This window comes from Lygodium microphyllum, chromosome 5 (genome assembly GCF_053477565.2).
Source record: "Lygodium microphyllum isolate KBCC chromosome 5, Lygodium_microphyllum_v1.1.10, whole genome shotgun sequence".
Classification (NCBI taxonomy): Eukaryota; Viridiplantae; Streptophyta; class Polypodiopsida; order Schizaeales; family Lygodiaceae; genus Lygodium; species Lygodium microphyllum.
In genome coordinates, this window is record NC_141139.1 from 94,912,087 (window position 1) to 94,937,817 (window position 25,731).

A 25,731-nucleotide genomic window follows, 5' to 3' on the forward strand; every position below is an offset into this window, starting at 1 on the left:
GAGATATTACTTACTTCTTGCCTTCAGTCCATGTATAGATGAGTTTATACCTCTTTGTAGGACAAGGTTGATTCCTTGACAAGATAGCTTAGTAAAGCTCTAGAGGACTTGGCTTTTGAGAAGGCTATCATGAGTGACATTCATAAATAGATGGCCAAGGCTGTTGCTCTCATAGTTTCACATAAGGCTCAAATTTAGGATTTGGAAGCTAAATTAGTTGAGTCTCAAGCCATTAATGTTCCCTTACCAGAGAATGGGATCATGTTCCTTTGAAGTTGCTCGGTATGGCTACTAAACTTGGTATTTGTGAGGGTGAGTTACAATAGACTCGTGATACTATTGAGTCCCAACAAAAGACCATTCAAGACTTATAAAGTCATGTGTCTAAACATGTCCTTGGGTGGCCATAAATAAATTTAGTAATTTACGTTCTTGTTTACAGAAGTAGATAGACTAATGAGAAGTGACTTAGATTCGTGGTGCTCATCATATTTGGGGTGGTTGACCTAATCATCACATAACTTGTGACATCTTTATGTTGTCTACTCCTCTTTTGATTTTTTTTTAAAATGCCAGGATATTTTTAAACCTTTTTGAATTTCCATTAACAAATTACTTGTCCAATGGAAGGATTCTTAGCATGCCATCACTTTGGAGGAGTCAAAGCTTGCAAATCATCACCACTACTTTCTCAAGCTCTAGAAACCTTGAAGTTGAAGTCAATGTAGTCTATAAAGGAAAACAACACTTTTCTCCAATCAAGTATTACCCAACGTAAGGTCTAAACATAATCTTCTTGTGTCAAAAATAATTGTGCATAGTATAAAGCTTCAAATTTGGATCCATTTTTTAGCATGAGAATAACAAGTTAAGTAAAACACAATGTGTATGGGATAACTATGCTTATAACTATCCACATTTCTTATTAGTACAAAAAATGATAAATGAGTTGAAGTTCTAGAATCCATATAGGCCTCAATAAATCAAGCCATCTAGTGCACTTGCACCTTCTTGAAGATCTGATGTTTGAGGTGCCTTCTTCCTTCTTAGCAAGTGAAGCAGTCTGAGAGCAGTCTCTTGCTTAAGTTGGCACTTTGAAAGTGAAATAGTAGAGCATATCCCTTATGCTAGATCTAAAGGGCATGCCCTCTCCTATTTTCCACAAGAATAGGCAAGACTGAATTGATATAAAAAAGGCATAAAATTATGTTATCAAGCTTTTAGATCAAGGTTAAATATGTTTTAGGATCTTAATCCTTCTCAATAGCAACACAAATTGCAAGTTTTCTTTCAACTTAAAGATGTTTTATACTAGGATTAATTTTAATAACGTTGTTGATGGAAAAATTTCAAGGACTTCATGATCAATATGCGAAATAAAATTAAAATACACTAAATTATGGTTAGTCCCCAAAACAATAGAGAATGCCATGTGCCAACTATCTGATTGATTAAAAGTGGAAGACATAGAGCTCAAAGTAGCTTGAATAGTTTTAGAAAAAGGGGGTATACCCTTTGGCTCTTAGATTTCCCTTTTGCTTAGAATTGTCCTCTTTGATTTTGCTTTTACACTCTTTTTGCTTTTGTTTTTATGCCTATCTCCTTTATTGATGACTACATATAGATTCTCTCAACCATTTTGACCCTAACTAAAGGACTTTTTGAGGAATGCCACTTAAAAACTATTATACATGCACTTGTATCCTATCTTGTGTTTCTAACCAAGTTATTTAAATGACATAGACATCTCTACTATTGAGCCAAGGAACCAAAGTTCTATTTTGGTTTCTAGGCAATTGTTTACCAATTGTGGGGCATAGAGAATATAGCTTTTGCCTTGAAAGCCACTTATTATAATTTTTTTAATGTCATCCTTTAATCTTGACCATATTCTTCCTAAATTTATGATGTTATTCTATATTTCAACCATCTTGCTCCAAAGTCTATGATGTCAATATATATCCCAACCATATTTTTTTAGGGGCTTTCCATGAACAGTACGTGAGATACATGCTTAAGCAATTATACGAAAAGATGTTATTGCATAATACTTTTTTAATTCTTATTATGAATGGTGCACATTAACTACACATGGTATGATGGTACTTGTGACTTTAAAGAAGTATCAACCTATCCTTGCAGTATGGCATGGGTAAACTCAATGCATGTTTTGGTGGCCCATGTACAATTCTTACATTACATGAAGCTTAGAGGTTTCGTTTCTACACGCATTTAACTTATAGTATGATTCCATAGGCTATGTTTATATGTAGATGAAGCTTGAGGTGATATATGTCTATCAACAAGTAATACCTACATTTTGTGCATGCATTCAATCATCTAAAAATCCAAGCATTGCAAAATAGTCACTTTCTATATGCTAGATTATTGTCAATGTTGAGTTAGGTGGCTCAACACCACCCACTAACATTGACCGGGCACACTTAAATCGATGATTTTGGTGGTCCAAACACCAGAATCTTTGAGCAAGCACAAGTGAGTCATTAATGAGTTAGATAGTTCAACTGCATTATTACCAAGTGGATGCACTTAAAAGCTCCATGTACTATGCCAATTCAAGAAACCTACAAGGACAACCAAATTTCTCACTTTTAAATAATGATATGCAAAAAAAGAAGAAGACAAAAAGATTGAAAATGACACACCTTAACAAAAAGATTTCTAATGAGGAGAGTCAGCCCTCAAATTTGAAGGGCTACCCAACTTTTCATTTAGAAGGTCTTAGAGGACCTCTCCTTTTCTTTTTAAAGAGTTTGGAAGGGCATATAACTATTTTTCTAAAATTCTTACCTTTCTTTTGAAGGGTAATATATGTATCACCCTTCTCTAGAAGGGCAAAACCCCCTTTGAAGGGTGTTGCAACCTTCAAATTTTAGGCTTGAGGAGAGTGTATGAAATGCCATAGTATTATGGGAGAGATAGGCTAAGGGCAATGTCATGATTTACATATCATGGTGATTTGTCTAGGTAAAATAAGAGCTTAGCACCTTGTATTTGTAGTAAGTGTTGAAGATGAAGGACAATCAGATTTGCATGATTTGAATTTTATTCTACCTTGTGAGTCTCCACATCGCTAATGTAATACAAAGTGTAAGAGGGCTTTGGAAACATGGGGGAATCTAGGCCCCCAACGAATTGGCTAATAGAAAGCTAGGATAATTTTTTTGACTTTTCAAATTCAAAGTATCTTTTGTTTGATTGTAGAAATAAGCCAATTTTGTTTGTTTAATTTTTGAACTCTAGTTTGGAAAGACCAAACACTCATAGCAAAAGCCAATACTCAATAACCAGTAATCAATAGCAAAAGTCAATTACCATTAACTAATAAGTAGTTCCCACATAACCAAAGCTTCCACTCCTTTTTTGTCCTATTGTTGGAAACTTCACATCAATAGGGCGTTTCTAAGTTGTCCTCTACATCCATCTTACTATTCCCAAACCTACCCCTTTTTCCAAACCTCCCTTTTTCAATCAAAACTCTCTCGCCTCTCTTGTTTCTTACATGTAATCTCTCGTTTTCTCTTCCCCCTTCCTTTTTTCATTAAAGCCTTCATCTCCCCCCTCACCTCCCATTTTTAAATTAAAATCCCCTCCCCTCTCTCTCACTTATAATCTCTCTCTTTCTTTCCCCCCTCCCATTTTTAATTAAATTCCTCCCTTCTCCCCCCCCTCTCTCTCTCTCTTGTGTGTAGGGCCTAGGTTCTCTATCTCTCTCTCTCTCTCTTTTGAATCAAACTTCTTTTTAAATCAAAAGTTTTTTTTCTCTCTCTCTCTTAGTTAAATTATACATTTTAATTTTAATTAAATATTTTAAAAGTTTTTTATTTAAAGTTTTTCAAACATAGTTTTTGACACACTTTGAGAGAGAGAGAGAGAGAGAGAGAGAAGAAGAAGAAGAAGAAGAAGAAGAAGAAGAAGAAGAAGAAGAAGATTGAGAGAGGAGGGAGGAAAGAGAATAGTCTTTTTTAAATTAAACATTTTTCTTCTCCCCCTCCCCCCTCTCTCTCCTATGTAGGGCCTAGGTTTTCTCTCTCTCTTTCTCTCTCTCTCTCTTTGTTAGATTAAACTTTTTAATTTAAACTTTCTTTTTAATTAAAATAAGGGGGGAGAGAGAGAAATATACAAAGAGCAAAAAAAAAAAGAAGAGGAGAGGGAGGGAGAGAGGGGGGGAATAGAGAGAAATAGAATTATAGAGAGAGGAAATATAAAATTTAGGAGAAAGAGAGAGAAAAAGAAAAAAGAAAAAGAGAGGAGAGAGGGGGAGAGAGATAGAGAGAAGAAAAGGAGAGAGAAAATAAGAAGAACAAGAGAGAGAATTTGAACACAGAGAGAGAAAATATAAAACTTAAAAGAAAGAGAAAAAAATAAAGAGAGAAGAAAAAAAGAGGAGAGAGAGAGAGATAAAAGAGAAAAGTTTTTTTTTTTAAATTTAAATATTTTTTGAGAGAGAGAAGGAGGGAGGGGGAAGAGAGAGAGGAAGAGAAGAAAAAAAAAGAAAATTAGGAGAAAGGGGAGGAGAAGAAAAGGGGGCAGAGAGAAAGAGAGAAAAAGAAGAGAGAGAATATAAACATAAAGAGAAAATTATATATAGGAAAAAGATAAAATTTACATGCTTTAAGAGAGACTGAGGGGGGGGAGGGGGGCAGAAAGTGAAAGAAGAAGAAGAAGCACACACACACACACACAGAACATATAGAGAGAATTATAGAGGAAAGATAAAATTTTAAAAGAGAGAGAGAATAAAAAATAGAGGAGAAAGAGAGAAGGAGAAGAGAGAGAGAGAGAGGAAAAGCGCAAAGAGAAGAAAAGAAGAGAGAGAATGAAAATAAAAAAATAAAAAGAGAATACAGAGAGAGAGAGAGAAGAATGAAAAAAAAGGAAAAAGAGGAGAGGGAGAGAGAAGGAAAAGAGAGGAGAGAGGGGGGAGAATAAAAGGAGAGAGAGAGAGAAGAAAAGTGGGGAGAGAAAAAGAAGAGAGAGAGAGAACCAAGAGAGGAGAAAAAATAAAGTAAAATAGAAGGCAAAGAGAGAGAGAGTAAATTAAAAATTTAGAAATAGAGAGGAAAAAGAGGAGAGAGAAAGATGAGAAATGGATTGTTGAGCATTGCATGGCAACTTCGCTCGCCGCTTCAAGGCAGTGAAGTAGCCTAGCATTTCATGCGCACGGAATGCTAGTGGATCTTAATGTGCCATCTATGTCATATCAATAACTAAAATCCTTACACTTGGAACACTACAATCATGACACATTTTAGGCATCCAATCACCTTATTATGGAAGAGTAGATTGTTGTATCCTAGTTATATGGTAATAATTATCTATGATTTTGATGGATAAATGTGGGCTAGGTTGCACAACAAATTCATCTTGTTTTTGAGTCAACCCTTTTATTGTTAAGTTAGTAGTAAGTTGTCAAGCCTAAAATTTGAAGGTTGGAGCACCCTTTAAGGCCTGTTTTTCCCTTCTAGGGAAAGGTCATAGATATATTTTCCTTCAAAGAAAAGGTAATAAATTTTAAAAATAGTTATTTGTCATTCCAATCTTTTTACACGTGTAGCTAATGATGACTTTTGATATATCTTTTTGTTTTTTTTTTAATTTTGGTTTTTTAATTTTTCTTGGTGGAAAATAAAAATATGCTATAATTTGAGTTATGAGTTGCTATTTGTTGATTTTTTCCTAAATTTCATGGTGGCTTTGCAACATTGAGCCATGAGCTATTATTTGTTTTATTTTGTTATTTTTTCTTAATTTTCATGGCGGCTTTGTAGCTTGAGCTTCATTAGCCGCGGTCTCCATCATTTGCTCTAAGGTATGGGTCTATTCTTTGTAGTAGGGATCCACATTCATTGTTTGGTCCAAGGTATAGGCCAATTCTCTCGATTGATGCATGTTGTGTCTTTTGGTGTTGTACTCCAATGTTGTTAGTCATGCTACATTGTTGTCTCATCATTTCAACCGTTACTTTAAGAAAGACAACTACAACCTTTCACAACGTCAGAATCCATCTTTTCTCCTTTTTTCCATAATGAATAGTAAAGGAAAGCTAATCAGAAAAAGAATAGAGCTCGAAAGACAGAGAGAGGAAAAGCACCAAAACTTGTGAGTTTTGTTCATTTGATGCATAGTAGAAAAAGAAAACCACACTTTTCTAAAATATTCAAGTTAATGCTCGTGTGGCTTGACTACTTTACTTGTGCAATTGAATTTGTGGGACACTCGTGCAATTGAATTTGTGGGACTTTAGGAAGTGCAAGAAGAATGACTAAGGATAGTGATACTAGGTAGACTAGAAGTTTCTCTATGTTGGCGACATTGTATGTCTCTATCTCTGAGCTCTTTGAAAATATTTCAAAAATTGTTTAGTCCTGTGTTTAGGTTATGGAGGGAGGACCTTGTTTTGCACGTTAAGCTATGGGGTCCACACAGGTATGGACTCAGCCACACGATTAAGGCTCCATGCTAAGGAAAAAAAAAAAACACTTAAGCGTGGCAGGCCCGCTACCGCTAGCCAAGAAGAAACCTGAATTTGCGATGGGGGGGAAAAAAAAAACGACCATGGGCCCCTGGCTAGTTAAATTTGGCGGTGTTATTTTCGTTCAGACAAGTGAATAAATAAAGAGTGGGCAGCGCGTGTCGGGACGAAGGGCGTTTCACGTGCCAGCCTCCAGGCGTCCTTTGAAAATCGCTGCGTTATGCTGGATGGTCATTGGTGATTGGTCGAAGGAGCGGAGCCCTTTGAGTTTGAGGCTTCGTGACTCGTCGAAGGCTTCCCACGTGGCAGACGCGCGACTGGATACCATGATTGGAGATTTGGCCCGGACGGCTTAGCAGCGGGGCCTAGTGGACGGACGAGTTTACGCCACCCGGGAGGCCCAGCGGGCCCCGGCCCCCTGGCTCCTCTCCTCCCTCCTCTCCCGTCTCTCTCTCTCTCTCTCTCACGGGTCACCACTGACCAGCCTCCATAACTAACCTCCCTCCCTCCCTCTCTCACAACACACTCTCTCTCTAGCCATAGTACCATATCGCATAACATACACTCTCGTCTATACATACATACAACCCCAATTTATCATACCACACATATATATATACAACCAGCATTCCTCTCTCCAGAGTCCATCGATAATCCAAACAGCCTAAAGACACACCCTCTCTCTCTCTCTCGATACGTAAATAGCCACATACACAGCCAGCACTCCGTCTTCTCCGTCTGTCCGTCACCCCCCTTATTGTCCCAGCCCCTGCCACCAACTTCCCATGGCCAGCCTGCTCCCGGCCGCCATCGCTCATTCTCTCATTAATTGGCCCCCCTTCTGGCCGGCCCTCGCTCTCGGTTTCCTCCTCTCAGTCATCTCCGCCGCGGCATACCATCTTGCCTTCAAGCCCCCCCGACGACGTCGTCCCAAGCGCCACATCATCGACACCCGCCACTCCGCCTCCCATCAGCCAATAATCCAGCCACGAGATGATGGCGATATTGCAGCAGGCATCGACATTATCGTCGTTGGCGCAGGGGTTGCCGGCTCTGCCCTTGCATATGCGCTTGGCATGGTGAGGCTCACTGCAATTACATTGCCTGCATTTGCACAATTCGTCCCTGTGGTTGCAGAATTCTGAATCAAAATCTACCTTGTAACCTTCAATCTATTCAAATTGTGGCAGGATGGAAGGAAGGTTCTCGTAATTGAGAGAGATCTCAGCGAGCCAGATCGAATTGTAGGCGAACTCCTGCAACCTGGAGGGTACTTGAAGCTGGTGGAATTGGGCCTTGCAGGTTTATATCACCATCTTCTACGTTAATTGGTTCCACAATTACTTCAATCTCTTTTGCGCAGTTATAAGAATTTCATGCTATAATATCAAGTGCAAGAATTTCATGCTCCTGTTAAAATTCGTATAGAATGTTAGTTTTAATGCATGCCCTCTTGGCCCTCAAGTGGAACCGGTAGTGTTAGCTGCCTGTGGGATCAGCTGAGGGTTCTAGAGGAACTCCATCCTCTCAAGACTAGAGTTTTGTCATTCTGACAATGTGTGCATTTTGTTGATTTCAGTACTTCACAAAAGAAAGGAAACCGAACCACAGTCATAGTCATCTCGTCGCCTTCCCAGTTAATGCTATAACAGCTCACCTGTGGAAGAAAAGGATGAGGGTGAAAATAGAAAACAGGTTAGAATGTGGGAAGGGATGGTTGCATTGATTGCTATGGCTGATTCAGTAGCTCAACAAGACTTATTGCAATCATTGCTCAATTTGTACAGCAGTGAGTAGGAGCCGGCTTCCATGCTCGTAAGCTGGGCAAGAAACAGCTGACATTGAATTAGGTGTCCCAACCACACTAGGCGACTTAAAATTTTCCTCCTATATAGACAGAGTTTTCTGCTTTTGGGTTCTTTTACTCTTTGGATTTAAACAGAGGTGCAATGGGTGTTAGAGCCAACTCTTGACAGTTTGACTGGTTCATTGAAGAGACAGAGCTGGGAGGACTTAACATTTCTTCTTCCTCACAGCAAGTAATGCAAGGGACAACTGACTGCCATGGGGATTTAGGGCTAATATACCAGGTTGAAGCAACATGTAGGGAGGTTGCAGTCCTGTGCTTACTAGATGACTGTCTCTCTCCAAGATTACAGGGGAAGTTTTGCCAAGCACTTCGAGTGGAGGGTGACACCATGAGCAATCAGATCTTCTGGAATTTGCAGAAGATGTCTGTAGTGCCTAGCAAGGCTTGACGTTGGTTTGCTCCCACCTAGCTAGCATGCATTGGGATTCTTGTGACAAGATAGAGCGCTCTCCCACCCCTTCTCATGTCTTATCCTCTTTTTTCTTATCACCTTTTCTTTCCCCCTTAAGAATCTGATCAGCTCCCTCTCCTGGGAAGTCCAAATTAACACCTTGTTCTAAGTCTACTGGCAGTCATTGTTGGACTATCACGTTGAACTGCAAGATTTTGTGGATGGAGCAAAGATTGTAGAGCTTGACATTGTATGGATGGAGAATATGTAAGCAATTGCCACTGAGAATCAAAATGCATGGCAAGCCAGATCAAAAGGTTATCTATGCTTGAGTGAAAGAGGTGGACAACCATATCGAAGTAGTCATCCATTAGACAGGACCAGGGATAGTCAAGGATGCACAGGGTCAATGACATGCCAGGCGGCAGGGCAGACAACCTCTTCTCATTTTTGGGTGTAATGTCGTCAGTGTTCATTCACTTCCTAGACCAATGTCACACCTGCAAGCACGAGACTGTGCTGAGTGTGTGCTAGAAGCTTTGGAGGATTGTGGTGGAGGAAATTCTAGGGCTTGCAGAGAACACCGAGTGTATGAACAACCACATGAGTAACATATAAACTCAGAGAAGGGAGGAGAGCATGAATGACTGAGAAGTTAGAATTCAATGAACAAACTGGAAATATAGAGTAGTGTGATATGAGTGCTGAGGGAGTGGAAGGCCGTCTAATAGCCACTGTCTCTCAGGGAGCAGGCTGCGGGATGCTGAAGGACAGTGCCATATTCTGAAATGGATTTGGAATGCAAGAAACTACTGACACTTGAAGCCAGATCTGAATTTTGATGTACACTATCCTGGTAGAAAGGATGGTAGTTGAGGGAGCCAATTATAGCACTCTGGCCTGAATGGTGTCAGAATGAGGCTAAGAGTGAAGCAGGGGAAGAGAGGAGAGAAGATCAACCTGGGGATTGCAATGTTCCACCTGTAAGGTAAAATTTAGTGAAGAAAAGTAGACATGATGAGTTGATTGGACTTGAAACTCAACCTCAAGAGAGAAGCCACAAGCTTTGTTAGTCCATGCTAGAAGATATACGTAGGCCTAGCCACCAAGCCATGGTTGAAACATCCAAAGCCCTGAATTAGAAAGAACTTGTAGAACCTGGGTATCAATGGGAATTAAGGGGAAGGAATCAATGGCTGAGATGGCATGGAGAAGTCAACCACCCGAATAAGGTAAAGGGTGTGTGAAGAATTGTAGGATGAGGGACTCCCTTTGAAGCTAAAGAAATGGGACCCCCCTTGGAAGAAGGATGAGTCCCCTCAAAATCCTTGTGGAATCCCCCTTGGAGAGAGATAGGGAATAAAGAAACTCATGGATCATGGCCTCTGAAGGAGCAGATTGACAAGAAGACAGTATCCAACAATCACAGTCTCTCAGTGGAGTGGACTGCAAAATTATAGGCCATGGCCATGGAAGCCATTGGACTTGAAAATAGGTGGGGGAAACCTTTGTTGTGCATTGCAACGGTTTCTAGGAGGTCTTGGTGCTTGATGATTCTCATTTTGCTTGTAAGGACTTAGTGCACATCAAATGTATCTTATTGCTTTGAGCATAATACTTTGATAGCTGATGTAGAACAATCTTTGTGGCCCAGAAGGGAGATGTGGCACAAAGAGTGCATGGTGGTAGACATGTGTGCTTTGGGGTTGTGGGGAGCATAGGTCCAGGTTGATGGTCTTCGGTGGTGTGATCGTTCTTGCTGCAATAGGAGCACCCAGTGGATTGTCTATCGGGAGAAGCCATAGCACCATTGTAACAACCTGTAAAAGGGAGGGAGGGAAGGAGAAGAAGATAAGGAGAAGTCTTGATAATGCAGCGGAAATAAAGGGGGAGGGGAGATGAGAAGATGATGTCAAACTCACAACTTGTCTTTGCCTTCTCTGATGTAGAGGATCTTTGCGGCTTTCTGAGCACCATTGGCTTTGATACCATGTCAAGAAAACAAGTATGCTCTGATACCATGTCAAGAAATGAGGTACGCTTTGATATCATGTCAAGAAATGTCTACACTAAAAGCAAACCAAAGAGATAGTAGGTTTTGCGAGGAGAAACATAGTACATGTATGATAAACATTGAGAGAGAAACTCTAAAAATGTAGAAGAAGATGATGAAGCACTGAATCATGCAAAGTGAACAAAGATGATACTATGGAGCTGTAACTGCACTGGCAACATCTATAGGGAATCTGCATAGTGAAGGGAGCCAAACGCAGTCCTTTGGTAGCGAGATGTTGGAGATGTATGCTGAAGGTGAAGGGCAGCAGCTGAGGGAGGGGAATGCAATTCTTTAATGCCGTTAGAGTCGAGGAAGAAGATCACCAACTATGAACGTGTACTCTAGAAGATGAGGATCAACAAGATGACGTGCCAAATGAGGAAATGCAGTCCTTGAGCGAGCAAGAACTGCAAAAACACAGGTGTGTGAGGTAGTAGTTTGCCAGAGCGATTGCCGATGCCAAGGGAGTGTCAGATTGTGAAAGATGGTCAGAGAGGTTGACACCAAGTAGGAAGAACTGTCGCTAGGTAGAGAGAGGTGATCTGGCAGCAGAATTGAAGTCACCTGCTGATGCCAATTGGAGATGATGGTTGCTAGGTGGAGGAAGAGAACTTGCAGCCAAAAATGCAGGTACAATCGGATGCTACATGGTGGAGATGGTCGCTAGGTGGAGGAAGAGAATTTGCAGCCCAAAATGTAGTGTGGAAGTTGTGGAAGATAGCGCTCTTGGTGCAAGGAGAGATGTAGACCACACAATATCCTCTAGGTGGGGTGTGAGCAGTAGTGGAGAGGAAGAGAGTTATAGAACATTGGAAGGAATGATTGTGGAATTGATGAATGGGTGGAGTCAATGCTGTATGTATAGGCATAGATTGTCTAGAGTGTCACCCATTGAAGTCTCTCGGGTGGCACCCCAACTCTCTCGGAAGATGCCTAGAAAGCCTTTTTGGGGCTGTAAATGGAAACACAAATAGGAATGGAGGGAAACTATACTGAATGATATGGTTTCTTGACACTCTAGTGCTGCATCTTGGTGGGCAAGGGCCTGATTGGGTCTCTTAGGTGTGCGTCTGTATTAGATCCTATCTCAAAACTCTATTCCTCTCCTCTCAGGAGAGTCCGATTTCCAAAAGTACGGGGAGTTATCATGTTGGAAGGGTCATAATCTATCTTTGCTCAGTCTGGGCTCCAAGGACCAATGATGTTCCGCAGCATAACATGACAGCAAGGCAAGATATGCCCTCATTTGGCCACACCAGCTCCTCCAAGGTCTGCAGGTCCAGTTTGGCTATGGATGTTGAGAAGATAAGATAGAAAATGAAGGTCTCATGTGCATTCAAGTTGAGATATGGATAGGAGAAGCTCAATGGATCAGAGATGGCTCTGATACCATGTTATAATATTAGATTAGCAGCATGGGAAAGTGTGCACAAAAGGGAGAAGAGAGCTCAAAGTACAAGAACAAAATCTTGCTTAGTAAGTTGACCTGTTTGGGCTAATGGATTTGATACATCTGATGCACGGATGTTTGGAATTGAGCCTCCACTAGCATAAGGGGTGCTGCAAGCTCTGCTCTCATGATCTCATGTGGCACTGAGGGTTTAGTGTGAATCATCTTGGAGATCTTAAGGATTTGAGGTCTGTCATACAGCATAGTCAGCCTGAAAATGACCAAAACTATCCTGAGACTGACTACAAATTGGGTGTAGGTCCAAAATAAGCTCCTGGAAAGGGTCATGAACAGCCTTGGTTTTAATATATCTACTTTTCAATAAATTCAAACAACTAAGTTATGGACCACATAGTGTTACGTATAATTTTGTGCATAATTTTGGAATCTTCTGTTATGGATAATGTTAAAGATTTCGTTTCATTCAAATGATGGAATCTTATTTTACTGACTTTTTGCAGAGTGGAGGTTCCTACTAAACAAAACTTTCTTTATCATACCTTTTGACTGTCTGATTTTGTTAACTGTTTCAGATTGTGTTGATGAGATTGATGCTCAGCGAGTGTTTGGATATGCCTTATTCAAAGAAGGCAAAGATACCAAGGTGGGCTACCCGCTAGAAGGTTATGGGGTGGATGTTGCTGGTCGAAGCTTTCATAATGGCCGCTTTATTCAGAAAATGCGAGACAAAGGTGCTAAACTTCCAACGTAAGGCCTTTAACATAAAATTCTGAAAGCTGTGCTTGGAGATGTTCTGCATGTGACTGTCTATGTTATCTATAACCTTATTTTACTCCAGCACTGAATACAAGAATTCCATTGTGGGTTCATTGTATAATGAACCATCATACATGAGTGTACTACCTAGTTTCTGGCTTTCCCTTTTAAGTGCTTTCAGATAAGCCAGCAGCCCTCATTGTCTCAGGTTATTCAGTGTACATGTAATGTGAAAGAGTTGACCAGCTAGTGTTTTCTGTTTTTTTAGTGCTCTTTGATTATCCAGCATCTGAGTGCTTGGTGTTTCAGGCTGTTCAATATTCGTGATTTTGTTCAATGTGAATTCAGCTTGCATCTGAGCATTTATTCATTTAGCTTTTTGCAACTCCAATCTGCTTGAGCTCTTTTCTGAATCTTTTCTGCATTTTGTTACATGATACATTCTAACCCTTTCTCTGTTTTTCCCGCATTGGGCAGGACCTTTTATGCAATGTGAAAAAGTTGAATAGCTAGTTTTTTCATTAGTTTTGAATGATTTCGATAGCTGGCATCTGAGCACTATGCATTGTACTTGTATTTCTTGCTCCAGCCCTCTGTGAAATCCCTTGTTTTTATATTTTGCTCCAGTCCTGTTGTTGAGCCTTTGTAGTCTTAATAAATATGTCTTGAGCAAAAATTCTGCCACTGTTTTTATGACAAACAAGCAGAGTTTTTCCCAAATTAAGAATTTTCTGTGGATTGGATCTTTGAGAAGGTAAGGCACACATATGTGTGTGTGCGTGCGCGTGTACATACATATGTCTATATATAGATGTGGCCAATTCTACAATGATAGAGAAACGGGAAAAAGTATATTTACATACATATGTGTATATATAGATGTGGCCCATTCTACATGTGATAGAGAAATGGGGAAAGTGTATCTCTATATACACTTTCCCCATTTCTCTATCACATGTAGAATCGGCCACATTAAGGGTTGTTTGTAAGTAAAATTGTTGATCGAATCTTGCTGCCAATGCACACTGTTACAGCAAGCACCTCCGAGTTGCCAGTAAGCTGTATGACTATTTTTTAAAGACTGGCAACTCAGTAATGCAAACAAAATAATTTATTCTTGTCATTTATGTAGGGTTAAGTTTCAACAAGGCACAGTACTCTCTTTGATTGAGGACAAAGGCATTGTGAAGGGTGTCAAGTATAGGGTTTCTGGTGGTAATGAAGAATGTGCTTATGCTCCTCTTACAATCGTTTGTGATGGCTGCTTTTCAAACCTCAGGCGCACCCTATGTGCCTCTAAGGTCTCTCTTTCTCTCTCTCTCTCTCTCTCTCCCCCCCCCAAAACCCACACCCCAGCCCCACTGTTCAACTCATGTAAAATGTTGTATAATGCCTGCAATGCCCTAACTTTCTGAGTTTCTTGTCTCATTCCACCTTTCCTCTCATGTGGAATGTTAAATAATGATTGTGATGATGCACTAACTTGGTGAATATATTCATTATATGAATGCAGCCTGAAGTGCCATCATGCTTTGTTGGACTCTTGTTGGAGAATTGCGAACTTCCATATTTGCATCATGGGCATGTCATCCTTGCAGACCCATCACCTATTTTGTTTTATCAAATTAGCAGCACAGAAGTGCGCTGTCTGGTTGACATTCCAGGAGAGAAAGTTCCTTCTATAGCCAACGGAGATATGGATAGGTATTTGAAATCGGTGGTTGCTTCGCAAGTAAGTAGGCATTCAATGTACAAATGTTTCCCCTTGAATTCATCAATGTAGAAAGGAAAAGCATCCATCGTTTAGATTTGAGTTTGGGCATGAATTATGGTCTTTCCACTATAATCTCTTTACATTAAGTGCTGATATGGAACCTCCATATCAGCAGTTCAAGTACTGATATGGCAATTCCATGCATTTATCATGGAATTATTCACTTTTATTTATGATCATGCTGCCTGACTGTGTTCCTTGTTTCTCAAGCAAAGTCTTTCATACACAATAATTGTCCTCTGTGAATGTCAAGGGTACAACTAAATGAACTTGTATTTAAGCCAGTAGTTTTGATAATAATTCATGCTGTTGATGCTAATAGCTACCAAAGCAGTTACAACCACCTTTTGTAGCGGCGGTAGAGAAAGGGAATATACGTTCAATGCCAAACAAAAGCATGCCTGCTTTCCCACTTCCAAGGCCAGGAGCACTTCTCATGGGAGATGCATTCAACATGCGCCATCCTTTGACAGGTGGAGGCATGACAGTTGCACTGTCTGATATAGCTCTTCTTTGTAATTTGCTGCGGCCTCTGGATAACTTGAGTGATGCTGCTGAATTATGTGATTATCTTGAAAAGTTTTACACCTTGCGTAAGGTAGTATATGCTACCCTGCATTTCCACTATACAGCTTGTTATGGAATACCAGAATACCAACCTGACCTTTTATTTGGACTTTGCTATACAGCCTGTTGCATCAACTATAAATACTCTGGCTGGTGCACTGTATAAGGTCTTTTGTGCTTCACCTGATTTGGCTATGAAGGAGATGAGGCAGGCATGTTTCGATTATCTAAGCTTGGGAGGTGTTTTTTCATCCGGACCTGTGGCATTGTTGTCAGGTCTGAATCCACGTCCAATGAGCTTGGTGGCACATTTCTTTGCTGTAGCGATTTATGGTGTGGGCCGGCTGCTTATTCCCCCTTCACCAAAGAAAGTGTGGCTTGGATTAAGATTACTCAAGGTTGGTGATTTCTATTCACCTTTCACTTATGACTTGTGACTTCCAATTCCAAGCACTTATTACTGTATTTGCATATTGTATATAGGGAGCTTCAAGCATAATATTCCCAATCATCAAGGCTGAAGGTGTAAGGCAAATGTTTTTTCCAAACACTGTCCCTGCTTATTACAAAATGCCTCCCTCGAAGGTGACTGAATCTGCTGATGGAATCTGAAGCAGTGGAGGATTATACTGTTGCCTGAAAGGTCATAATGGTTCATGGTAAAATTGTATTCATATGTAACTATCAGATGGACATTTCAGAACCGATGGGGGACCTTTCAGCATAGATCATAATTATATCGTCGGTGCAAATTTTTGTTAGTGTTGGGAAAGAGCATCAACAGTCAGGTCAAAAACGATTACAAAGAAACGTTGGTAAATGGGAGATAGTCCTAAGGGTGCTTGTGATGCACGTTTCCTTTTAAATGTGAAGAGGATGACATTCAGTTTTTAGAAGTAAATGTTACGAGTCCCTAGCTAAAAACGTTGGCAAGACAGCATCAAAACCATCCCTAGAACAAAAGGGGGACTCGTGCGGTCTTTTTAATCAGCCTTAAAGGGCTAACTGAGGGTCCTTTAAGCTGCTTCAGGACTCCACCAAGGATCCTCAGTTAAGCTGCTCCAGAACTCCACAAAGGATCCTCAGTTAAGCTGCTCCAGAACTCCACAAAGGCCCCTGCAAGTACGCATCGCACAAAGTTGAAGCAGTGCCATTGCAGAACTTGATTCTGTGATGCAACCAAATCCTTCCTCAAAACTATGAATCTTGTTCGATTCCATATTTTCACAATTTCCTCATTCATTGTCACTGAAACTCGTCTTCGGTAAACAAAAAAGGGTCGTAAAACTTCAATTGTACATAGATTCAACACCTCTAACGTGATGAACAGAAACCAAAGAATAGGAAGCTCGAATGCTCCTGCCTCACTCATACACAAACCATGTTGGCCCAAAACATTGCGCCTCCTTGCTGTATTTATTTACTTCTTTGCTCCAATAAAGTAACACAACTCTGTGCTCACATGCTCTTGCCCCATGCATGAGCAGTCCTAGGTCAATAGCCTGTAATCAATTTCACACTGGCCAATCAGCGCCAACCAGCACCCTGACGAATCAGTTCAATCTGCCAATGAGCATCCTGGATCTGCTGCCGTGTGGACTGCCAACATCATATATGGAGCTAACCAACATCTCGATTGACAGAACAGTTCAGAATAACAAACGATTGCACGATAGCAGATCAGTCTCCATTATTGCTAGATCAGCCTCCACAACTGCTTAGACACTCTTTCCCTAACTAAGGAAAGCTGTGCATGTCTGCAACAGCTTCGTGACTGTCGAGACAGTGACAAGCCTGGAGTGTCATTGCCAGATCAGTAAACAGCATCGCAATAGTCAACACATCAGATCCCTCGCCAGTGGCTACAACCTGTGCCACAATTGCCTTTTCAATGTTCCTTGCCTAGTGGCGGGGGTGTGTATGTTTTTTTTCCTCTTTTTTTTTTTAAATTCTCCTTTTTTCAATTTTCTCCGGTGCACGGTAAAAGCAAAACTGAGCCTTGAGAGAGAGTCCATAGGTTGAGGGAGGGTTAGTGGTGACTTAAAATTGGCACATCCATAAGTTGAGGGTACGTTTGAGAGAGAGAGAGAGAGAGAGAGAGAGAGAGAGAGAGGGTGTGTTTGTGTGTGTTCATAAGTTGAGGGTTAGTGGGGCCTTGAATCGGAATGTGTGCGTACTTCACCTTAGATGAATCTATTGAGTACTAGACAAGTGGGACCCCATGCAAGCCTTTGCATGTGAGCTTCCCCAAATGTTCATTCGTAAGCATCGGGTAGAAAATTAGAACAAGGATGACCCTATGGAAGATTTAGTGGGAAACAATGAAGACTTGGTGAGAACGTTTGGCTTGGTGGTAAGCTCTCACAAGTAGAAGTGCAATGTGGAGAATTTGAATGTTGACTGTACAAGTAGGTTGTTCCATTGGGCATAGAGGACAACACGTGCAACTCATTGATTGATTCCAATGAGGGTTGCATACTTAGGATCAAAGCTAATTTGCAAATCAACTTAAAGCTTTTTGTTAAAGAATTAGAGTGAGGATGAAAGATAGAGAAGAAGATGGGTTACTGAACCCCCTATTCTTGTTGCTCGAGATTTACCATTGAAGTTGGGAGTCGTCTCAAGAAGATGCTGATTTTGAAATGAGATTATTATTGTAAAGAGAGAGATGATGATGCCCTTGACGCCCTGTTGCACATGGCCTCCCATCTTGTTTTTCTCCACTACGGTTGTGCAGCGTTTTGCTTCTTTGCCAACCTCCATTGCAAGAAAAATTGTGGCTACCATTGCCCAAGTCCATCCACTATCCTCGTTTACACTACATCAATAGCTTTGCCAGCACCCTCGTGCCTTCCATTAGCACTTCCGCCATGTGCCTGTCGTCCTCGTGCAATTGGGCACTCAGTCTAGTTGCTGCATGGGCTCTTGCCTCGACTACTTCACGAGTGTGAACACCCCGTCCTTGAACACCCACATGCCTTCTGTCATTGCATGGTTCCTGAGAGCCAGTCGAGCTGCAAATCAATTTAGCACAAGGTTGAAGATGAGTTCAAGACTTCATGGCTAACGATCCAAAGCAAGAGGAGACAACAAACGAAAGGAAGGAAGTGATTGTAGAGTGGAGGTTGGCAAAGAAGTTGCCGCGGAAGAGAAGCAGCCTCTCTTGGCTGGTTCAAGCTTCTCTTTGTGCCATGGCACGGTACTGTTTAGTTTGCTATGGGAATTAGCTTCTTTACATTAGTATCAGAGCAAATTTTTTATCCAATGGGAAGGTCATTTTTACGGTAGATCTCGTTACAAGACTAGGCACAGGGTAATTGGAGGACAAGAATTAGGTGACAGGACTTGACATTGTTAAAACTGTGACTAGTTAGGATTTTCTATAGCAAGTCGGGACTAATTTTGAGAATCTTGAAGAATATTTGAAGGAGAAATGGCAGGTTTAATGGCATATTAGTGGCTCTGATCAATATGGGGGCCATTTTGAAGGTTGTTGGACTTAACTTGAGTCTAAACGGGGTTTGGAAGAGTCAAATCAAGGTAACTTTTTGAAGCATGCTTCTCTTTCCTCTTTCCAAGCTTTTTTGTGAGAGCTTTCATGGAGATCTCTTCTCCCACCTCTTTCGCATGGCTTCTATTCTTCATGTGACCTCTTAAGGATTATTGTATGGGTCTTGAGCAAGCTATAGAGTACCTATATGCTTCATTTTCACCTCATTTTCTCCACATAATGGAAGAGGATGTCTTTGGATAGTTTGCATTGTTTTTTGGCATTCTGTTGTACTCTTAATTCAGAAAAATGTGACCATCATGAAGCTATATCGTTACTTTCTTGATTGATTGAAGCTCTGATATGGAGTAATTATCATGTTTTACTTGATCTTACACCCTTCTTAAACCTTTGAGCTCTCAGCAAAACCCTAGCTGTGGGAGATCTTGGTGGACACCATGAAAATTTCAGAGATTTCTTGAAGATTTGAGTCTATTTTGGTGCCTTTTAGCTTCAAGAAGTGAAAGGCAAGCATGTACAATCGACATTGGGCCTACATTGGAGCTTGATAGCAAGATTGGAAGCATTATCTTCATTTCACATTGGAGAAAAATAGGGTAGCCATCAATTTTCATCAAATTTTACTTGATTGAGGCTCAAATCATGGGGCTTTTGTTATCTACAACTTAGGGAAGGCTAGATTGAAGCTACTTCATCAAGGATTGTCTTACATTGAAGCATTCCATAAAGATTGATGGTACTTTCATCCTCTTGAATATGGAAATGTATGGAAATTCTTGGAATTCTTGATTTTGTCAAGTTTTTTGATTCTTCAAGGCTCAAAGAACCTCCTCCAACAATCATTGTGGACCTCTACTCAAGCATGGGATTCTCTTAACTCATTGGAGCACTCTTTATGGTTAGAAGCTGAAGTTACATGGAAGTAATCATCATGGGACAAGTTTTTTCTTGAAGTTGAACTTATGTTCTTCAAAATCTTGGTCCATTTGATAATGGATTATGTTGAGATATGTAGGTTGTGATTCATCTACTACTCTTCATCAACATTAAGAGGTAATTCTATTGTTTTCAGTTGAATCTCTCTTTTCATCCTATTGTTAAACTTGTCCTATTGTTGATAAAGAGAGATCGAGTGCAATAGATCCTCTAAAATTACTATTGAAGAGCAAGTAGCATTCAGCCTAGGGTTGGTTGTGATTGCTCTATAATTTACATTTCTTGCCCATTCATAAATTGATGCCAAATTGATTGCAAAGTGCTGTTCACTGCCTACCTAATTGGAATTTGATTGGATGATTGAACATTGATGCTATAAGACTAAAATAATGATGAAAATGGTAAGCGGGATATTTGTAAAAGTAGTGAGTCATTGCAAAGGGTAATGTCCTATCCTTAGTCTTTTCTAATTTAGTCATTTCCTAATTCCCACTTGCATTTCATTAAAGAATCCAAAGACTTTTTCAGTCAATGCATAACATCCTTACTTGATTAGCCAATAGCATGTACATGCCATGTTGATTTGTGCAAGGGAAAAGTGAATGCCAAGCAAGTGAGGAAGACAATAGTGAGGTGGCCCTCCCTTCGTGATTATGACCTTGATGGGGTGCATAACCTGGCTTGAGGTGGAACTTTGCACATCCCTTAAGTCTCAGAGCCCATGCAATTTTCAAGTTTAGGTGCAGGTATATGCTTATTGATAGAGCTTAACAATTGTATATTAGTGTTTTAGCCCAATTCAAAGAGCTATATGTGGTTAAAGTTTCATGGAAACAAATAATGGAAGAGGTGGAGGGTATCTCATGCTCTCTTGATATCTACAGGTGGTCACAGTGTTTCACAAGTTTATATAGCAAGTACCTACCATTCTACAGGTTATTCTTGAGCCCTACAGGTGTCCCATAACCGTCTCTAGGTTTTTATAGGGGTTTGTAGGGTTTATTCTCACACAAGGAACTCCCATAGGTCCAAACAAAGTATTTATAGGTTGTGGATATGGTGTAACAAACTTTTGTATAGCACTGAAGATCCTATTACACAAAATTTTAAAGTGATTCATATTAAGAACTTGACTAGATCCTTATAAAGAGGGAATCCTAGGCTTTGTTTTAAATAAAAATATTTGTCAATCTGATATCGAGAGCTCAGGTTACTATAGATTGACTGATAGTAGGTACAGTGAGACAACACCTAGTGTGATATCTCGACTTTAATTTAAAATCTTCCCAACTTCTCGCAAAATGGACTTCAAGAACTCTAAAATCATTAAATAGAGAATATCTTAAGTAAAAAGATTGGAGGATTGTAACCTGATATTTTTTGGATTGACAAGGACTGTAGCTACTCATCACACGGAAGTTACTGTTTAAAAGAGAGTTATGAGTCATATTAGTCATTAGTGATCCAAAAATACTAGATTTTTGAACAAAACTAGCATATTTTTTATATTTTGGATATTGTTTATTGTAAACATCCTAAAAAGCTATGGAAACTTCTAGCACAGGGTGCCATGTAAAAAAAACAAGTGGCTTTTTCAGCCAGTTTTGGAGATCTAATGCAAAAAGAAGGATTGGTGAAATCGTGTGCATCGTGATCACAGTTTACAAGCAACAAACAACACTTCGAACAAGGAGAAGGAGTAATCTGGAAGAATTCTAACTAGGTGTGTTGTTGTTTTGGGGTTTTAGCCCCCCTTTTGGAGCCAACAGAATCATCAGATTTGTGGTTTGAGCATCAGATTGCTGATTTTGCCAAGATCCTCTCCATAAAGAACTCTTCTTCTTAGCCACAACACTTCTTCTCTAGTTAGCTATAAATAAGAGGCATGGGGAGCCATTGAGAGTAGTCGAAGTAAGAGGGGAGAGACCCTTCTCAAGAGTATAGAACAAGAGAGAGTGAGGCAAGAGAAGTGTGAGCACGAGAATTCCTCGTCAAGAGGACAAGGCGGATACTCTACGAGCTCTCGAATTCAATTTCTCCATCCCTTCTATTATATTCCCCCTTGTGGAATCAAGGCTTTTCTCGATTTCTCAAAATTCTTGGTGATCACTTTTTTTTCCCAATCAATCAAAATTCCATCAATCTAATTACCCCCAAGTTCCTTCGCCAAATTCCTTTTTTTTTTTGCGGTCGTGATTAAAGACTATGACCCCAAAGAAGAAAGCTACGAAGGTCACGGAGGCAGGAGCTACCAATAATGTTGTGGACACAATTACTACAAACAGAATGGCAAGTATGGGGATTACAAACAAAGCCACGAATACCATCAACCAAGCACCCATGATCTTCAAGTACTAAATTTTTAAAAATAAAAACAGCTAGCAGGCCTTTATCCCATGAATAGGCACAGTAGAAGATGCATGTGTTAAAATAATATTTTATTCGATTCCTATATATAATTTCTTTGAGAAATTCTTAATCGCAAATTCCAATGGGTAACTTGGGTCTGTACAAGATGAACCTAAGAGAGTACAAGGAAGGTACTGTATCTCTGAAAGATTTATTATTTATTATTTTTGTGTCGATCAAACGAAATCTCTGATGGGTAATAATGGACACTAATCCTCAGTATATAAGAGACCTTGAAATGCAATTGTCAAATGATACTATTCGTAATTAAATTAACCAATATTTTCTTTTTATTGCGTGCAAAGACCCATGAAACTCTAAGGGAGTTATCCTCAAGTATGAAATTCTTACTTAAATTCAATCCAAATTAATCCCCAAAGAAGAGGGAGTCCAAGAAGACTATTGGAAGGTATTGCCACTTATACTGATTTGTCTCAAAGTTACTTTGCCACTTATACTAAATTGCCTTAATGCTATTATTTTTGGAAAGAAAAGATTTGTTTTGGAAATAAACTTGTTAAAATTTTATGTATAATGCATTCGAAATAAGATGTTTGTGATTGTAAGCTAGGTATTGATCTTTCCTAAAATCATCAGGCTAAAAGATGGATGATCAAGTATACAGATTGTTGACTGAGGCAATATTCTGGTGAACACAGAACACTGACTAAGGTAGTGTTCTTGATGGTGTTAGACCTCCCCAAGGCCAGCGTAAATAAAACCTACTCCAAGGGGTTTTTCTTTCTATGTGAAAGGTCTTGTCATAGGAAACTCTAGTCGGCAGGAGGAGGTGAGGATACCACGGGGCTTTGGTCATAAACTCCTTAAGCTCTTATGAACTGCCAACTACCCTTCAATTTCTAGACTGTGTTTTGAAGTTCCAATACTAGTTGGAAAATGGAACTTGGAGAGAATAATACTCCGAACAGAAAACATTGTAAAAGTCATTTTTCTGAAAGGAACTATTAAGAAGGAATTGCTTTGCTTTGTTTTTGTGTCGTAAATTAAAGGCGTGTAATGAATTTTTATTAGGAGATAATTCAAGGAAGTTGATTTTATATGTTGAACCTAAAGTGGTAGGTAATTAAATAACTAAAACTACTCTCTCGAGGGAAGCGGGAGGATGGACCTCGACGGATCTAGACCTATGGCTAAGTGGTCTTAGTAAGCTGAGAGCTTTCTTAAGAAGGAATAAAAATCGCACTTGATGGACCATTAGAAACCAGAAAGGATGACTCACATTACTTTAGAATCTGCTAATATTAATTAGCCACTAGCAATAGATTTGACCAAAATAACTCAAGACGATCCTCATGGGAGCGGCTAGAACTTCCACTGTAGGGTAGATTCAAGTGAGCCTAGTAAGCAAACTTCGAGGGTTTTATCAAAATCCCAGACGGCGCTTCCTAGGATATCTCTTAATGGGCTACCAAGAACGTACCGCCAAGGAATAGCTCGGGCGGCACGTTACACCTAGACAACATATAGGGTAACATTGTTTGTTATTTCACCTAAAGTCTTCAACCCAAGTTGAAATCTTTTCAAAATCTAATATATTTCCATATCATAAGATTTCTATTGAGCTATTAAGAATCATGATTGGAGCTATATTTTGGGAGAAACAAGGGATTTACTAATAAATAGTATATTATTATTTTTTTCCAATGGCTAGAAAGAAGAAGAAAGACCATATTATAGAAGTAATAAACGATGATGCCTGACACTTTCAATAGGGTCAAAGTTAGAAAAATGAAGCCAATAATTTTGAGCAAATAGATGAAGACTTAAGCATTGGAGTAGCCTAAAGCACACATTAAAGATTTGAGGATATACATGAAGTACATGCAATCAATGACTACTTATTACTATCTAAAGAGTTGGGATATATGCATGATGGCATTTTTAAGGATTTAAAGACATTGAATAAATATTTGATACATATAAATAAAGGTTTTTGCAAGACATGGCTTAAGTAAATAAGGGTATCACTGATTTGCAACAAATCTTTATTTCAAGAACTCATTTTAGCCATTAAAAAAATGGGTAGCAAACCACAAAGTGAACCTCAACTTATTGAAGACCCACGTAGTCCTTGATACTGACAATTTATTCCATCCAAATAAAGAAATTTCTCAGTGTATTATGCATAATTTTGAAAGAGATGAACCATCAAGGGTGAGGGATAACTACTACTCTTCACAAGTGCATGGTAGTCATACCACAAGGCCTCAGTCCAGGAGCCCAAAAGATGGTCTTCGACATGAAGGGGAACATGACAAAAATAGATGGGATGATGATTATCATGGATGCAACCCCTTCTACAAATCTTTTTATGTTCTATACTCGGTCGCCCATCTTTTAGCTTGATGATTTTAGGAAAGATTAGTACCTAACTTACAATGATGAACATCTTAATTCAAATGCATTAAACATAAAATTTTAATACATTTATTTCCAAGACAAATCTTTTCTTTCCAAAAATAATAATATCAAGGCAAAACTTAGCATAAGTGGCAATACCTTCCAATAGTCTTCTTAGATTTTCCCTTCCTTGGGATCTAGTTTAGACTAAATCTAAACAAGAATTCTATTCTTAAGAATAACTCCCTTGGAGTTTCGTGGGTCCTTGCCTACGATTATTTTTTTTTTGTTAGTTTTATTACGAAAAGTATTCTTTCGACAATTCCATCTCAAGGTCTTTTATATACTGAGAATTAGCATCCTTGATTATCCATTAGAGGTTTTGTTAGATCAATACAAATAAAAAATAGTAAGTCTTTTAGGGACAAAGTACCTTCCTTGTACTGGTACATCTTGTACAAACCCAAGTTACGCCTTGGAATTTGCAGTTAAGAAAAATCCTATTTTACAAATGCAGCTTTTTGTTGTCAATTCATGGAATGATGGCCTGCTAGCTGCCTTTATTATAAAAATATAGTACCTAGGGATCCATGACAAGTGCTTGGTTGATGGTATTCGCAGCTTCGTTTGTAATCCTAGTACTTGTCGTTCCGTTTGTAGTGATTGTGTCTGCAGTGTTATTGGCAGCTCTTGCCTTAGCAACCTTCATAACTTTCTTCTTTGGGGCCATGGTCTTTAATCTCGCAAGATCGTAGAGGGGATTTTTGGCAAGAGAGCTTGGGGTTGTCGCAATTCGATTGATGGGAGATGGTGATCACTAGGAATTTAGAAAAATTGAGAAGAAACACTATATTAAGGAATTTGGAAATTTTCATGTACTTTGGGAATCCCCAATATCTTTATTATTTGACCACATGGTCAAATCTTGTTGTCTTACTTAAAGGCAGAGTCTACCCTAAATGCTCTATAAGATACCTTCTCGGATCCCGCTTTTAAATATGGATCAAGATTTAGCCACATGGTCAAATATTTATTACTTATTTGAAATTGGGACTTTTAAAATTCCCAAAATCTCTAATATTGTGTTAAGAGTTGTGATTTCATAGGGAAGTGGGGTAGAAGGGATAGAGGATTCGATTCCAAGAGCATGTGGGGTATCCTCCTTGTCTTCGTGTGATGAGAGTCCCCGTCCT

General features: G+C 39.5%; 1 protein-coding gene across 1 annotated transcript; it reads left to right on the forward strand.

Moving 5' to 3' along the window:
* The first annotated feature begins 6,972 nt into the window (after positions 1-6,972).
* On the forward strand, positions 6,973-17,318 carry LOC148036155 (squalene monooxygenase SE1-like). Its single transcript, XM_087678164.1, has 8 exons — positions 6,973-7,575; positions 7,687-7,798; positions 12,797-12,971; positions 14,113-14,281; positions 14,494-14,712; positions 15,077-15,352; positions 15,444-15,719; positions 15,805-17,318. The coding sequence occupies exons 1-8, from the start codon at positions 7,282-7,284 to the stop codon at positions 15,931-15,933; spliced, it is 1,650 nt and encodes a 549-aa protein (XP_087534290.1). The 5' UTR covers positions 6,973-7,281; the 3' UTR covers positions 15,934-17,318.
* The last annotated feature ends 8,413 nt before the right edge of the window (positions 17,319-25,731 follow it).